The 17168-nt window shown below is 42.6% G+C and overlaps 1 protein-coding gene across 1 annotated transcript in view; it reads left to right on the forward strand.

Annotated features, from left to right (window-relative positions):
- NLRP4 (NLR family pyrin domain containing 4) overlaps window positions 1–15775 on the forward strand; it is a 44658-nt gene extending 28883 nt beyond the window's left edge. Inside the window, exons 6-10 of the mRNA XM_023184431.2 lie at window positions 298–465; window positions 3706–3876; window positions 10499–10669; window positions 12129–12299; window positions 15395–15775. Coding sequence (XP_023040199.2) covers window positions 298–465; window positions 3706–3876; window positions 10499–10669; window positions 12129–12299; window positions 15395–15512 — 799 coding nt within the window. The 3' untranslated portion in view covers window positions 15513–15775. The remainder of the gene's footprint in view (window positions 1–297; window positions 466–3705; window positions 3877–10498; window positions 10670–12128; window positions 12300–15394) is intronic.
- The last annotated feature ends 1393 nt before the right edge of the window (window positions 15776–17168 follow it).

Consider the following 17168-nt stretch of genomic DNA (forward strand, 5'->3'; position numbering starts at 1 on the left):
TGTACCCCATAGACCATAAGCCAAGCATGCGTATAACTGAAACGGTGCATCTCAGGTTGGCTGTCTCTGTACCCCAGAGACCGTAAGCCAAGCATGTGTATAACCAAGACGGTGTGTCTCAGGTTGGCCATCTCTGTACCCCAGAGACCGGGTTGACAGGGATCAAGAAGGGGGTTGGGAGGCAGTGAGTCTCTCCAGGACGGCAAATGTGGGCTTCCCGACTCTTACAGGATTAGCAAGAGGAACGAGTCCGGGAACTAGAAACCAACAGAATGTGACATTTTCCCTTTCCTGCAGGCTGGTAAATTGTTTCCTCTCACCCGTCGATTGTGAAGTCCTTGCCTTCCTTCTAACCAACAACAAGAAGCTGACGTATCTGAATGTGTCCTGCAACCACTTAGACACAGGCTTGCCTCTTCTGTGTGAAGCGCTGTGCAACCCAGACGCGGTCCTGGTATACCTGATGTGAGTGGATGTCGGGGGAGGCGGGGGGCCATGGCGGCAGTTCAGACCTGGGCCTATTGACAACAGTCTGCTCATTGATGGAGGCCACATAGCAGAGGTTTAAAAGCTCGTGCTTAAGAATCAGAAAAGACTTGAGTTCTATTTCAGGATTTACCACGTATGCACTGTCTTCTTGAGCAAAATATTTAACTTTGAATGGAGGGAGAGATCCTGTCTTAGAGGTCTTATGGCTATCAATTGAGATTGTCTATACAGAACACATACTACGTTTCAAAGCTGTGAGGAGGTTGGATTAACGCACCCGCAACACATATGGTACTTTCTGTGTTGATAACGGTTACTTCAGGCATGTAGAGTGGACTCGGTAGGACCTTGGGACAGTAGCAGAGCAAAATGTCTGTGGGCCTCTTGACCCCAGTTAATACTACATGTGATGTTCTTGCAGTAATTGGATGAGAAGAGACTATTCAAGCCAGTTTTAGGGTACGTAAAAAAGAGAAGGAAGACAGATGAGTAAGTGGTAAAGGCCAGTTGATTTACCAATTAATGGAATTCTAATATCTTTAGGCGATACTTATAAAAAAAAAAAGTGAGGGAGGACAGAAGAATATATATGCATTTGTGTCTTTTTTTTTTTTTTTTTTTTTTTTTTGGGGACGGGGTCTCGCTCTGTCGCCCAGGCTGGAGTGCAGTGGCACAATCTCGGCTCACTACAAGCTCCGCCTCCTGGGTTCACGCCATTCTCCTGCCTCAGCCTCCCGAGTAGCTGGGACTACAGGTGCCCACCACCTCGCCTGGCTAATTTTCTGTATTTTTAGTAGAGACGGGGTTTCACCATGTTAGCCAGGATGGTCTCGATCTCCTGACCTCGTGATCTGCCCATCTCGGCCTCCCAAAGTACTGGGATTACAGGCGTGAGCCACTGCACCCGGCCCTTTTTTTTTTTTTTTTTTTTTGAGATGGGGTTTTGCTCTTGTTGCCTAGGCTGGAGTGCAGTGGCGCGATCTCGGCTCATCGCAACCTCTGCCTCTCGGGTTCAAGCAATTCCCCTGCCTCAGCCTCCCGAGTAGCTGGGATTATAGGCATGTGCCACCACGCCTGGCTAATTTTGTATTTTTAGGAAAGATGGGGTTTCTCCATGTTGGTCAGGCTGGTCTCGCGTGTGTCTATTTTTTAATACACAAGTATCATTGGAAGAAAGAGTATAATGTAGGCTGCCTGTGAGAAATAGAACTGGGAAGCTGGGAGATAGGGGAGGACGGAGATTTTTCCCTCTTCACACTTTTGGGCGTTTTGAAACATGAACAACATGAAAGTGAGAGTGTTCTGAAAATGTCAAGAAAATGAGAGGATTGACACCTCAAGCTAAAATAGAGGGATGGGGACAGGACTTAACCTCCCACCCAAAACAACCAAAAATAACCAACTAAATAAAGCAACTGTTTAAGACCTCAGACATCAGGCAGTGAAGGACAGTGACTCCTGAGCGATGAGGGGCAACCACATGAGTCTTGTATTTGTCGTGGGTTACTACCTGGAGAGAGATTTCAGGATGCAGTTCAGGAAGGGGAACCCAGATGGAAGTGGGTAGACTCCCAGAGTTGGTGAAACCCCATCTCTACTAAAAATACAAAATACAAAAATCAGCGAGGCGTGAGGGTGCATGCCTGTAATCCCAGCTACTCTCGAGGGAAGCTGAGGCAGGAGAATGGCTTGAACCTGGGCGGCAGAGGTTGCAGTGAGCTAAGATCGCACCACCGCACTCCAGCCTAGGAGACAGAGCAAGACTCTGTCTCAAAGGAAGCAACAACAACAAAAGCCCACAAATACCTGGATATGCCAGAAAATTGAGATCCGTGGAAGAAGCAAGCTGGGTGAGGCCTGCGTGGAAATGCGGATCTTGTGTCTGTCGACAGGAAGCAGTTGCCTGTTCTGGCCTAGCCTGTTGGATTTCCACGTAGGAATGTGACTCTGTATTGCCAGATAGCCCAGTTTTCAACAGAGGCTGAAATCTAGATTTCATAGAAAATGTCAATGATGGTTATAGATTGCCAACTGATTTTGTTAAACACGAAAGTGCCAGAAAATTTAAATATCTGTAGGCCATGTGTGGTTCATTCATCACTAGCTTTCACCCTCTGCTTTTTTGTTTTTCTCTACTCCACGCTTTTTTTCAAAGCAAACATGGATCCTTAAAAAAAAAAAAATTCATAAATTGGCTGGGAGTGGAGGCTCCCACCTATATTCCCAATACTTTGGGACGCCAAGGCAGGTGAATCGTTTGAGCCCAGGAGTTCAAGACCAGCCTGGGCAACATGACAAAACTCTATCCTGACCAAAAAATAAAAAATTTGCTTGGTGTGGTAGCACACGCCTGCAGTTTCAGCTACTCATTAGACTGAGGTACTGGGGTGGGAGGATCCCTTGAGCTTGGGAGGTAGAGGCTGCAATGAGCTGTGATCATGCCACTGCACTCCAGCCTAAGTGACAGAGCCAGACCCTGTCTCAAAAAAAAAAAAAAGTTTTGAACCTATTATTTTAAAGAATAATGAAATTGAAAAAGTTGAGGATACTACACACGAGGTAATCAATGCACTTTACCAGTCCGTGAGAGAAGTCTCAGAAGGCCCATGTCTTGTCTAAGGACATCATCAGATGAAGAATTACAACCAAAATTAAAGCCTTATTAGAGTATTAGCTATGCCATATAACACAATACTTTTTCCTTCTGCGTTACCCTCTTTCTAATTCTTCTATCAGGCAAGTAAGAAGAAATGAGAGGGTCAGACGCTATAGCTCATGCCTCGTAATCCCGGCACTTTGGGAGGCTGAGGTGGGCAGATCACCTGAGGTCAGGAGTTCGAGACCAGCCTGGCCAATATGGTGAAACCCCGTCTCTAGTAAAAATACAAAAATTAGCCAGGTATGGTTTTGGGTGCCTGTAATCTCAACTACCTGGAAGGCTAAGGCAGGAAAATCACTTGAACCCGGAAGGTGGAGGTCGCAGTGAGCTGAGATCGCGCTGTTGTACTCCAGTCTGGGTGATGAGAGCAAAACTCTGTCTCAAAGAAAAGAAGAAATGAGAGAGGATGTTTTTAGATAATCCAGAACTTCATCTCAGTTGGGGAGTTTGTAAGATTATAGAAATACTACCCTGAATATGAGATTAAGCAAAGCTCCCTGAGACGACACATCCCTCTTCAGTCTCCTTCTTTTCTTCTTGTGGTTTTGTCCCCATAGGCTGGCTTACTGCCACCTCAGTGAGCAGTGCTGCGAATACATCTCTGAAATGCTTCTGCATAACAAGAGTGTGCGCTATCTAGACCTCGGCGCCAATGTCCTGAAGGACGAAGGACTGAAGACCCTCTGTGAGGCCTTGAAACACCCAGACTGCCGCCTGGATTCGCTGTGGTAGGTGTTTTGCTGTTTCTTTGAAGATCAAGCCGTCTTTTCAAGGGCATACGCTTCTGAAAATAGGGCACCTGGAACTGAGGAAGGCCATAGTGTCTGTGCCTGGGAATGTGAAGGTTTAAAAAGTTGCCTCAGATTCTTGTAGAGACGTTCAGGTAAACAAATCTGCACCCTGACTTCTGTGTCACAGATTTAATATGTTGTAAATCGTTCTCCAGAGGCCTAAGAGAGCCAGAGTTAGGTCTGGGACCTGAGGGGCAATTTTATGGCGAAGACGATATTTGGTGTGTGTTCTACAAGATGAATAAAATTTTATCAGGTGCAAAAATAAAGCCAAAATTCCAGGTAGAAGGGTAAAATGGGAAGGCGGGAGATCCAAAAATACATGTGAGTATTAATGTGTGTAACAGAGAATGCTTTAGAAGAAGACAGAGGGTAGCATGAGATCAGCAAGAAAGGAGATAGTGCAAAGACTGAATTTCATGTTATCACATAGAGAAATATCTGGGTAATCCCTGTAGTGGTGGTGGCAGTGTTTTAGAGTTACCTGTTAGGATAATATATTGTTATGCTCTTTCCCTGAAAAATAGAGAGACTTGTGAAATTTGGCAGTGTGATTTTTACCTAATCCATTAGGAAATCAGAGTTCAGAATTTTTGTATTCCTCGGCCGGGCACGGTGGCTCATGCCTGTAATCCCAGCACTTCGGGAGTCCGAGGCGGGTGAATCATGAGGTCAGGAGATCGAGACCATCCTGGCTAACATGGTGAAACCCCATCTCTACTAAAAATACAAAAATTAGCCGGATGTGGTGGCAGGCGCCTGTAGTCCCAGCTACTCGGGAGGCTGAGGCAGGAGAATGGCGTGAACCCGGGAGGCGGAGCTTGCAGTAAGCTGAGATCCGGCCACTGCACTCCAGCCTGGAAGAGCGAGACTCTGTCTCAAAAAATTAAAAAGAAAAAAAATTTGTATTCCTCACTTGAAGAGTGTGTTAAATAACATAACAGAAACACCAAATGTGTTCTTTCTCTCCCAATGGTGCGTTAGGCTAGCTGGGCCAATCGTAGAAACTGAAAGACACCAAAAATGTCAGATACAATATTAAGAAAAAATTTAAAATTGAAAGCATCTAGAAGCTAAACAGAAATACTCTTTCTTTCTTTCTTTTTCTTTTTTTTTTTTTGAGACAGAGTCTTGCTCTGTCGTCCAGGCTGGAGTGCAGTTGCGCGATCTCAGCTCACTGCAAGCTCTGCCTCCCGGGTTCACGCCATTCTCCTGCCTCAGCCTCCTGAGTAGCTGGGATTACAGGCACCTGCCACGATGCCCGGCTAATGTTTTGTATTTTTAGTCGAGTCAGGGTTTCACCGTGTTAGCCAGGATAGTCTTGAACTCCTGACCTTGTGATCTGCCTGTCTCGGCCTGCCGAAGTGCTGGGATTACAGGCTTGAGCCACTGCGCCCGGCCTAAACAGAAATATTCTGAAGTAGCAGGCTAAGTAGATAGCACTTAAGGCTATCCAAAAGTCCTTAAGATGTATTAAAAAATACAACATAACCTTAAACTAATACTGAGCAGACGCCTAAAAGAAGCACATCCTCTCTGGAGGGAAGTAATAGGATGACATGATCCTTGACCTCAGCTTGTTCCTAAAAGGATTTTTTAAGGTCGGTAAATACCACACAGTTAAAATAACCCAAACCACAAGGAAATAAAACACATTGAGCCAAGGACAAGTCAAAATACAAACACCTACCAAACTTCATCTAATTATCTATAAAGCAAATAGACTTACTATGTTTACAGAAACATAACCAGTTTGAATGTTAGGGATTAAATGAGCAAATAATACAACTAGAAATTATAAATATAATAACTGAATATATGGAGTGAATAGTAGATTAGACATAAAGAAAAAAACAGTAAAATAGAAGATAGGTTACAATTACCTAGAAAGCAGCATGCAAACAGAAAAATAGGTAAACTTAGAATTAGCTTATAAGACTTAGATGATTAAGACATTCTAACACCCTTACTGGGAATCCCAGAAAGATAAAATATTTTAAGGCTAAAATTTTTCTGTAACTGATGAAAGATTCCAGTTCAGATTCAAGCATCCAAATAAGTGCTTAACAGGATGAATAGTGGAGAAACTGCAGAACACCCGATATAAAGATGTTGGCCTGTAAAGGTTTAACAAGAGGCTGAGAGTTGGGGGAGATGATCTACAAGAAAGGACAGACAGACATGGGTGGAGAGTAACAGTGGAAACCAGAGGGCAGTACAGGGAGATATTCAATATGGTGGGGAGAGGGGAGGATGGATTGTCAACCTAGAATTCTATAGCCACCAACAACTATCAAGAATGAGGATAAAACACCTTTTCAAATAAATACCAATTTCTTACCACCAGATCCTTCCTAAAAGTAATTCTAAAGACTGTTTCTTAGACGAAGTTAATCATTCCAGTTGGAAGAGAGACAGAGCAAAGAAAGTGGTAGATGTCTGGATAAATCTAAACAAAATGTGGTTTGTGTATAAAAATAATACAGTCTTGAAGATTTAATAGAAAAAATATACAATCACCATAATAAAGTATAAAGGGGTAGATTAAAGTGAATACTCAGCAGAAGAGACAGAATGATTAAAAATATCCAATCCAAAAAAGAGCAAGGAAACAAAAATTGAAGAAACAGGTAAGAAAATATAAAACAAGATATATATTTGAATTCAAATATACTAGTAATTAGATATAAACAGATGAAATGTCTCAGCTAAAAAAAATTACCATATTAAAGCACAACTAATGTTTACAAGTTACTTATTAAAACGTAAGCTCATGGTTGTACAACATTGTGAACTGTAGTAAATGCCACTGAACTGTTCACTTAAATATAGTTAATCTCATGTAAATTTTACCTCAATAACACGATGAAAATGAAAGGATAGAAAAAAAGACCATGCAAATATTAAACCAAAGGAAGCTGATGAAACTGTATGAATCAGACAAAATAGAATTTAAGACAAAGTATTATCTGATTCATTATTTGGTCCCTGCTAATTTTTAAATTATCTTCCTACTCAATTGAACTTTAAATTTTATGAGGTGAGCATAATTACTTCCCATATGCAGTCGAGGAATCCAAGGAGAGAAATCATAATGGAAATTAGAACATATGTTGAAATGAAAAGAGAATATACTTTGCAACAAACTCAGATGGAGCTGTAGTACATGTGTATATTTTAAAAGGGATCTAAAGAATAATGAACCTCAGGGTTTTTTTTTTTTTTTTTGAGACGGAGTCTTGCTCTGTGGCCCGGGCTGGAGTGCAGTGGCCGGATCTCAGCTCACTGCAAGCTCTGCCTCCCGGGTTCCCGCCATTCTTCTGCCTCAGCCTTCCGAGTAGCTGGGACTACAGGCGCCCGCCACCTCGCCCGGCTAATTTTTTGTATTTTTTAGTAGAGATGGGGTTTCACCATGTTAGCCAGGATGGCCTCGATCTCCTGACCTCGTGATCCACCCGTCTCGGCCTCCCAAAGTGCTGGGATTACAGGCTTGAGCCACCGCGCCTGGCCGTTTTTTTTTTTTTTTTTTTCATGGTAAAATAAACCCCTAAAGGACAGAAGGAAATAAAAATAAGGACAGAAACTAATGAAACGAAAATCCTGATGGAAAAGATGAGAAACCTGCAAGGTGGTGCTTTGCAAAACCAATTTTTGTTAATGCCGTCCTATAGAATATAATGCAAGCCATACATGTAATATTAAATTTTCAAGTAGTCATATTAAAAAATGAAAGTAAATATTTGAAACTGATTTTAATAATATAGTTTAGCCGTATATCAAATTTCAATATGTAATTCATATATCACTTCAATATGTAATCAGTACAAAAAATTACTAATGAGATTTTACTTTTTTTGTATTAACTCTTTAAGATTCACTGTTTTATACTATGGCACGTCTAGATTCAGACAAGCTACATTCCAAGTGCACAGTGGTCACACGTGGCTGGCTATCACGTTGAACAGCGCAGGGTGTATATCAAGAATGGGCAAAGAAACTTTTCTACAAATGCTACAGATATTAAAAAGATTCAATATGAGCAACTTTACACAATAAACTTGAAAATTTAGGTATTTTCAAGACTCAATAAGCTTCTAAAATAAATGTACTCAAAATAAAAATGTATCATTCGAATCTTTTTATATAGAAAATTTCAGACTTAGATGCTTTCATTGGCGATTCTTACCAGATTTTCAAAGAAGAAATAATTCCACTCTTAGAAATCAACTTTTTCAGGATCAGAAGACAAGAAACTCCCCACCTTTTTTTTTTGTGACTAGCATAATCTTAATGCCAGAAACCAATAAGAATTTTATCAGTTGTAATATAATCCTTACAATTTTTATAAGAAAGAATTAAAGGCTAGTGTCTTTCATGAAATGCAAAAGCACTAAACAGAATATTAGCAAGCAGAATCCATACATGTATTAAAAGAATAAACATAATAACTAAGTTGGGCTTATCCCCAAAATGTAAAGTTGCTTTAACTTTAAAAAGATTAGTAAAAAAATCAATGTAAATCACTTTACTGGTTAAAAATAAAAATCATGATCTAAAATGCAGAAAAGTTTGAATTAAAACATACAACTCTTGAAAAATTATTTGGGAACTTCCTTGATGATCTAAAGAATATGTTCAAAAAAATCTAAAACAAACATTTGTTTAATGATAGAAAAGCTTCCTCTTCAATATCAAGAAAAAGATAAGAATGGTAGCTATAATCACTTCTAGTTAACAACGTCCTGAAAATCTTAGCAAATGCTTCAAGGTAAGAAAAACACTAAACCTGTAATCCTTGAAGAAATACCTAAGTCTATGCAGATGATTTGAATGTACATAGAAACATCCACGAAAATCTATAGCTAAATTATCAGAATTAGTCTAACAAGCTTGCTTGAAACAATATATCAAAAACAGTTACCGATATATCAACAAGAAGTAATAAGCTAGTGGAATTAAAGTACCATTTACAGTAACATAAAAAAGAAATTACCTAGAAATAGCTACTGTGATATATGTGAGACTTTTGTAGAGAATATGAGCAAATTATGGCATAAAACAATGATAACATTCATTTGATAACATTCATTTGATAATCTTTGATAATATTCAAAGATTGAAATATTCAACGTCTTAAAAAGTCAGTTCTCCTTAAGTTGAATTCATTTGCTCTCATGAAATCCCAGTGAAAATGCATTATTTTTGTTGGGTGATTGTATTGAACTTGAAAAGTAAATTTTACAGTGTGTATGGAATTTGCAAGAGGCCAATTATACCTAAGAAACACCTAAAATATAAAAAGTAGGGCCGGGTGTGGTGACTCATGCCTGTAATCCCAGCACTTGGGGAGGCTGAGGTGGGTGGATCACCTGAGGTCAGGAGTTGGAGACCAGCCTGGCCAACATGGTGAAACCCCATCTCTACTTAAAAAAAAAAAATCCAAAATTAGCTGGGTATGGTGGTGGGCATCTGTAATCCCAGTTACTCAGGAGGCTGAGGCAGGAGAATCACCTGAACCCGGGAGGCAGAGGTTGCAGTGAGCCGAGATGGTGCCATTGCATTCCAACCTGGACAACAAGAGTGAAACTCCATCTCAAATTAAAATAATGTAGGAGCCCTTGCTCTAAATGTATCAAGACTTTCTAAAGTTTTAGAAATTAAAGTGTGAGATTCACACAGGGATAAGCAGATAGACCAGAGACACAGAATAGAGATCTCAGAAACAGACTGATCCACGTGTGTTCAGATGTTGCATCGTGGAATAGTTTATCACTGGTGCAGAGAGAGGACAGACCTTCAGTGAATGATGCTGAGGCAATTCCAGTTGTCCCTCCATATCTGCAGGAGGTTGGCTACAGATTTCCTCTGAGGATTCCAAAATCTGCAGATGCTCAAGTTCTTTATGTAAAATGGCATAGTGTTTGTTTCGAGACAGTCTCTCACTTCGTAGCCCGGGCAGGAGTCCAGTGGTGCCATCTCAGCTCACTGCAACCTCTGCCTCCCGAGTTCAAGTGATTCTCCTTCCTCAGATTCCTGGGTAGCTGGGACTACAGGCACACACCACCATGCCCAGCTAATTTTCTGTATTATTATTATTAATTTTTTTTTTTAGTAGAGATGGGGTTTCACCATGTTGGCCAGGATGGTCTCGAACTTCTGACCTCAGGTGATCCGCCCGCCTCGGCCTCCCAAAGTGCTGGGACTACAGGCATGAGCCACCGTGCCTGGCCCATAGTGTTTGCATATAACGTACAGGCATCTTCCCACAATACTGTAAATCGTCTCTAAGTTACCAGGATAGGTAGTACAATGTAAATGTTGTGTGAAGTGCTGTTATACTCTATTGGTTTTTTCATTTGTATTTTTTATTGTTGTGTTATGTGTTATTGTTTTAATTCTTGAATAATTTCAATCTGCCTGTAGTTGAATCTGTGGATATGGAGGACTGATGGTACCTATCCACATGAATGACAAAGGCTGTCATGCTTTGGTGTCTGTTTTCCTGATATTAGACTGAGGTGTGATAGCCTTTCAGCATGGTACCCTTACTCTTTTGCAGTTTGGTAAAATGTTTTATCACTGCTGCCGGCTGTGAAGACCTGGCCTCTGCTCTCATCAGCAATCAAAGCCTGAAGATTCTGCAAATTGGGTGCAATGAAATCGGAGACATGGGCGTGAAGCTGTTGTGTGGGGCTCTGATGCATCCGGATTGCCGCTTAGAGGTTCTTGGGTGGGTATTGCCAAGCTCCTGGTTATGTTTTCATGAGTGGCAAAGATGGAGAGTGGATGGGAAGAAAGAGAAAGAGGAAGACTCCGACAGGACCACATAGCAGCTAGCCGTGGTTGCATAAGTAACCAGCGGGAAACTTCAGGGCTTAAGGCAATGAGCAGTTAGATTGCTGTTGGCTCTGCTTGTCTGGGCATCGTTGACCTCAGCTAGGTGTGCTTAGGAAGCTGGTTAACTGAGGGACTGGCTGGTTTGGATTGACCTTGCTATATGGTACAGAGGTTGGCTGGCTGGGCTGGCTGTCCCCTTGGGGTGACAGGTGTAACTGAGCCAGTCATCTAACTGGTTGGTCTGGGCTCATTGACATGGCATCTGTATCAGTTTGCCGGGGTTTAAAAAGCACTATGGACTGGGTGGCTTAGATAACAAATTTATCATTTCACGGTTATGGAGGCTCAAAGTCTGAGATCAAGGTGTCAGCAGAGTTGGCTCCTTCTGAAGACCATGAGGGAGAATCTGCTCCAGGCCCTTCTCCTTGTCTTGTCGATGACTGTCTTCTCCCTGTGTCTTCATGTTCTCTTCCCTCTATATGTGTGTCCAGATTTCCTCTTATAAGAACACCAGTCATATGATTACGGCCCCCTGCACAGTGTCCTCATATTAGCTTAATTGCCTCTATAAAGAGCTTGTATCCAAATATGATTACGTTTTGGGGTACTGGGGGTTAGGACTTGGACATAAATTTTGGCAGGGACAAAATGGAGCCTGTAGCATCTCAGCAGTTCAGGAGATGAAGTATAGAAAGCATCCAAGATCACCAGGTGTGATGGCTTATTCCTGTCATCCCAGTACTATCGAAGGCTGAGGCAGGCCAACAGCTTGAGCCTAGGAGCTCAAGACCAGCCTGGGCAACATGGTTGAAACCCCGTCTCCACAAAAATTAGCCAGGTGTGGTGCATGCCTGTAGCCCCAGCTACTCAGGAGACTGAGGCAGGAAAATCGCTAGAACCCAGGAGGCCAAGGCTGCAGTGAGCCATGATCATGCCAGTGCACTCCAGCCGGGATGACAGAGACCCCATCTCCAAAGAAGAAAAATATCCAAGAGGGTGACTCAGAACTCTCCTAACCTTGCTTCCGTTGTGTTATATTATCCAAATCAAGGTATGAAGCTGGCTCAGATGTTATATTATCCAAAGCAAGGTATGAAGCCGGAAACAGACTCTCTTAGTGGAATGAGCTGCAAAGTCACACTGCTGTAGGCAGGGCTACAGAGAAGAATGGACAGTCACGGCCACTTTTACCACCTACCCACAGACACATGATCTGATGTCATAAACACTGGACTGTGAGATATTGCACTTGAGGCAATGGGGTGTGCCTCAGCTCCACGTCTAGCTCACAGCCCATCCTACCTCCACCCTGAGGCTGGAGTCACTTCTTGTCATGTGTCTTTTTATTGCAGGTTGGAAGAATGTGGGTTAACGAGCGCCTGCTGTAAGGATCTCGCGTCTGTTCTCACCAGCAGTAAGACCCTGCAGCAGCTCAATCTGACCTTGAACGCCTTGGACTACGCAGGGGTGGTTGTGCTCTGTGAGGCCCTGAGACACCCAGAGTGCGCCCTGCAGGTGCTCGGGTGAGCTGGGGTCTGTTGTGCTCTATGGGCTAAGAAGGGATTGGCTGGGACCTGCAGTGTAATCACATTGCATTTAAAATGCAAATGATGTTCCTTGACTCAGGGTTGTTGTAGGAGTAAGAACCAAGCAGGTGAGTATAAAACTCTGACCAGGCCGGGCGCGGTGGCTCAAGCCTGTAATCCCAGCACTTTGGGAGGCTGAGACGGGCGGATCACGAGGTCAGGAGATCAAGACCATCCTGGCTAACGCGGTGAAACCCCGTCTCTACTAAAAACACAAAAAACTAGCAGGGCAAGGTGGCGGGCTCCTGTAGTCCCAGCTACTTGGGAGGCTGAGGCAGAAGAATGGTATAAACCCGGGAGGCAGAGCTTGCAGTGAGCCGAGATCCGGGCCACTGCACTCCAGCCCGGGCAACACAGCGAGACTCCGTCTCAAAAAAAAATAAAAATAAAAATAAAATAAAAATAAAACTCTGACCACAGTAAGTGGTGAACGGTGAGTGTCCAACGAATGGAAGCACTTTTGGAGTGGCCTCATTGTCTGGGGTAACACCCGGACAATGAGGTTCGTTGTCCCAGGGCCGTGGAGATCCAAGGATGCAGACACACAAAGAGTGAGGTTAAGAGAAGTTTAATAGGCAAAAGAAAGAAGAGCTGTCTGCTACAGAGAAGGGTCTCAGAAAAATGGATTGCAGGATCCATGGTGAAATGCAGAGAGTGTTAAACACGAGCCGGTGGGGAGGTGGTGTCTGATCGACATAGGGCATGAAAAACTGTTTAGGAACACGTGTGCTATTGGCATAGGGTGTGAATTTCTGGCAGCCCCCACCCCAGTCTTTTTATTAAGCAGGCAGGTTTTCTTCCTGAGCTGTACCATGTTGCCCATTTTTTTCTTACTGTACCCATGCTAATACAAAAGGGAAGCTGGTGCTTTCATGGTGAATAGGCCTGGCCCCCAGGTAGCTCTTTTCACTGGTGCAGCTGCTGGCCTTCCCCCCATGCAATCTTCCAGCTCTCATTTATGTTTCCAGCTCAATCTTTCAGGATGTTCTTTGTTAGAAAAGAAATGATTTCTTGGGCTGCTTTTTGTTAGAAGGGAAGCTCTGCTGAGGACTCTTTGGCCCTCACTATCTGCTTAAATAAGTTTTTACCTCCTGTATCACTTGTTACTATTATAATACAAATTATGATACATAAATATTTATATTTTAAATATTTGTAAATACGATTTATATGTATATTTGTAAGTATAACATTTATAAATATAAACATTTTTATATAAACATAATGTATATTTTTGTTATATTTATAATTACATATAATCCCACAAACATTATTTTACTAGATAACAATAGAATCCTTAACACTTATTTTTCTTATTCATTTTCCCCTACTGTTTTCAAACCAATATGAGATGAAGGCAATCATAGGCAGTTATTGCTAGGCTGTTCATTTCCAGGAAAGGGAAATATAATGGGTTAAAACTGTTATAACTCTAAAGCACATTCACTGATTTTTTTCCCCTTTTGTGAACATAGTTTTGTTTTCTTGAAGTCTGTCCTTATAAATCTCCACCTGGAAAGGCTGAGTGCTGGATGTTATTTCCTTTTCTTTCTTTCTTTTTTTTTTTTGAGACAGAGTTTCCTTTTTGTTGCCCAGGCTGGAGTGCAATGGCTCGATCTTGGGTCGCTGCAACCTCCGCCTCCTGGGTTTAAGCGATTCTCCTGCCTCAGCCTCCTGAGTAGCTGGGATTACAAGCAGGGGCCAACCATGCCTAGCTAATTTTTTGTATTTTTAGTAGAGATGGGGTTTCTCCATGTTGGTCAGGCTGGTCTCTAACTCCTGACCTCAGGTGATCCGCCTGCCTCGGCCTCCCAAAGTGCTGGGATTACAGGCGTGAGCCACCACGCCTGGCTCTTTATGATTTTAATGTTTGCTAAAGATTCAGAATGTAGACTACCAAAGTAGACACGTGATGAAGGGGAAGGACTAAAATTGTCTGCGTTCTGAGTCATAGAGGTCTGTTTGTCTTCTAGCCTTGCCGCGTTTGACCCTGTAACCCAGGGCAAGGCATTTGTCCTCTTTGATTATCCGCCTCCTATCTACAAAATAGGGGTGATTATTTGGCATGGTAATTATGAAAGTATGCATCAGATAATGTGATAAATAGGACAGAACTAAATAAGTGAGTTTTTATCTTCCTCCAGCCCCTGACCATAGATCCTCTCACAAAGATGTGTATTAAGATACATAGTTGCACTAAAGAACATAGCTTATCCCAACAGTGTGGGACCCTTGTGCTGCAAACAGCTGCCAAATGGAGACAAGAGGTATTATCCATGGTGATACTTAATCCTTCTGTGTGATTCAAAGCAATGATACAATGTATGGGAGCTCCAGAAACAAACAGCTTGAATTTGTATCCAGACTACCACCATCTGGTTTTGTGACCTTTTAACATTGTTTATTCTCATTGTCTTCATCACAAGTTAGGACAATTATGCTACCTCATACGGCAGTTGTGAAAATTTAATGAGATATGCATGTAAAAGCCGTAGCAGAGGGCCAGGACCCAGGTACTCAGATAAGGGAAACTATTAATAATTTATCTTTGAAAAAAATAGCTTTAGGCTTTCTCCTTAACGCTCACTGACTTCTTGTTGCAAATCCAAATGTTGATGTGGAGTTCATGCTCTCTCTAACCAATTCTGGACATTTATTTCTGTCCAGTGTCATGTTGGAGCCAGCTCCTACAAGCTGGTGAGAGCCACTTGTGTGTGTACCTGTCTTCTGTAACTGTTTAGTGACAGCAAGTGGGCAGCTCGAAATTGGTCATGATTGGCATGGAGAATTTACACCACAGAAATTGGCAAAGCTATAAATTGGGACTTTTTACATTTCTTGATTTGTTTCCTGGAGATCCAGGGGTAACATTTATCAGCATACCGCTGCATTTGATGTGTATGTCTTTCCTCTTGGAGGCAACACCAGGGCTTCCTAGGCTTGTCCTGGGATGAATTAGGGAGAAAGATGAGCTGCAGAAAAGGGAAAAAAAATGTGGATTAAAAATAGAACCTTTTAAAATATTTTACCAGGCTGAGAAAAACTGATTTTGATGAGGAAACCCAGGCACTTCTGATGGCTGAGGAAGAGAGAAATCCTAACCTGACCATCACAGACGACTGTGACGCAATTACAAGGGTAGAAATCTGATTGCGAGGAACCTGGGCTCTGACTCGAACACCTGCGAAGGACAGGGACTGGGGCCCTTATGTTACGCTGCACCCAGGAGGTACAAATCATGGACACTCTAAGTCGTGAGATTTCTGGCACCCCATTCATAGATTTTATATGATATATGTGGTTTTTATTTGCTCTGTGGCCTTGGACGAGCCACTGAAAGGCCTTCATGGTCTCTCTGTCTCACAAGGACATCTTAACCCCTAAATAAAGTGTTACATTTCTAAACATTAGAAAATCTTTTTTTGCCTTATTTGTATACATTTAAGGGGTTTCAGTATGTGTTTGTTACACATATATATTGTGTGGTAAAATCTGGGCTTTTGGTATACCGATCACACAGATGGTATATATTGTACCCATTAGGTCACTTCTCACCCTGCACCTCCCTCTCACCCTTCTGAGCCTCCGATGTCTACTGTTCCACACTTTTTTTTTTTTTTTTGAGATGGAGTTTCACTCTTGTTGCCCAGGCTGGAGTGCAATGGCACGATCATGGCTCACTGGAACCTGCGCCTCCTGGGTTCTAACAATTCTCCTGCCTCAGCCTCCCGAGTAGTTGGGATTACAGACATGGGCCACCGCGCCCGGCTCATTTTGAATTTTTTTTTTTTTAAGTAGAGACAGTGTTTCTCCATGTTGGTCAGGCTGGTCTTGAACTCCCAACCTCAGGTGTCCCATCTGCCTCAGCCTTTCACAGTGGTGGGATTACAGGCGTGAGCCACTGCACCCGGCCACTCTTCATATATTATGTAGCTCTCACATACAAGTAAGAACGTGCATTATTTGACTTAGTTTCTGAGTTATCTCAGTTAAGATCATGGCTTCCAGTTCTATCCATGTTGCTGCTAAAGACATGATTTTATTCTTTTTATGGCTGAATAGGATTCCATTATATATAAATCATGTTCTCTTGATCCACTCATCTGCTGGTGAACACTTATGTTGATCCCAGGACTTAGCTATTGTGAAGAGTGTTTGGACAAACGGAGGCAAGATGGCGCAGTTCCGGGTTCCTCAACGTCAACTTTCCCGCGACCAGGAAAGACACGGGTCGACTGCGCAGGTGCAACCCGACCTCCGACGGTGAGGAACCCGGAACTGCGCCATCTTGCCTCCGTTTGTCCAAACAAAGAGTGCTTCAGAAAACACATGGATGCAGGTATCTTTTTAGTATGATTTCTCTTGCTTTGCGTAGAACTCGGTAGTGCGGTTGCCGGACAAAATGGTAGTTCTATGTTTCATTCTTTGGGAAATGTCTATACTGCCTGGAAAATCTTGAAACAGTGTTTGCTACTGGTGAATGCCTGGCATAGCAGTGCAGGTTGAAGAAACTGTGGCCCCTCCCCATGTTGACCTGGAAAGACGCTGGGAACACTGAAAGCACTAGAAAGGCTGGTCTGACTTGGGCACCCTTCCTTCCGTCGGTCCTACTAGGATTCCAGCTTGGGCTCTTGATCTGTGCTTGCCTGAGGAAAGCACCTTTTTTATTGGTACATAATAGTGGTATGTATTTCGGGGTTCATGTGAATGTTTGGGTAACTTCCATGGCATTGCTAATATTACCTCTCCTCGTGGTCTTGGCCTCTCATTATTCTTCCCAACTCCCCTCTGGCTCTCCTTTCCTCA

This window comes from Piliocolobus tephrosceles, chromosome 21, assembly GCF_002776525.5.
Source record: "Piliocolobus tephrosceles isolate RC106 chromosome 21, ASM277652v3, whole genome shotgun sequence".
NCBI classification, from domain to species: Eukaryota; Metazoa; Chordata; class Mammalia; order Primates; family Cercopithecidae; genus Piliocolobus; species Piliocolobus tephrosceles.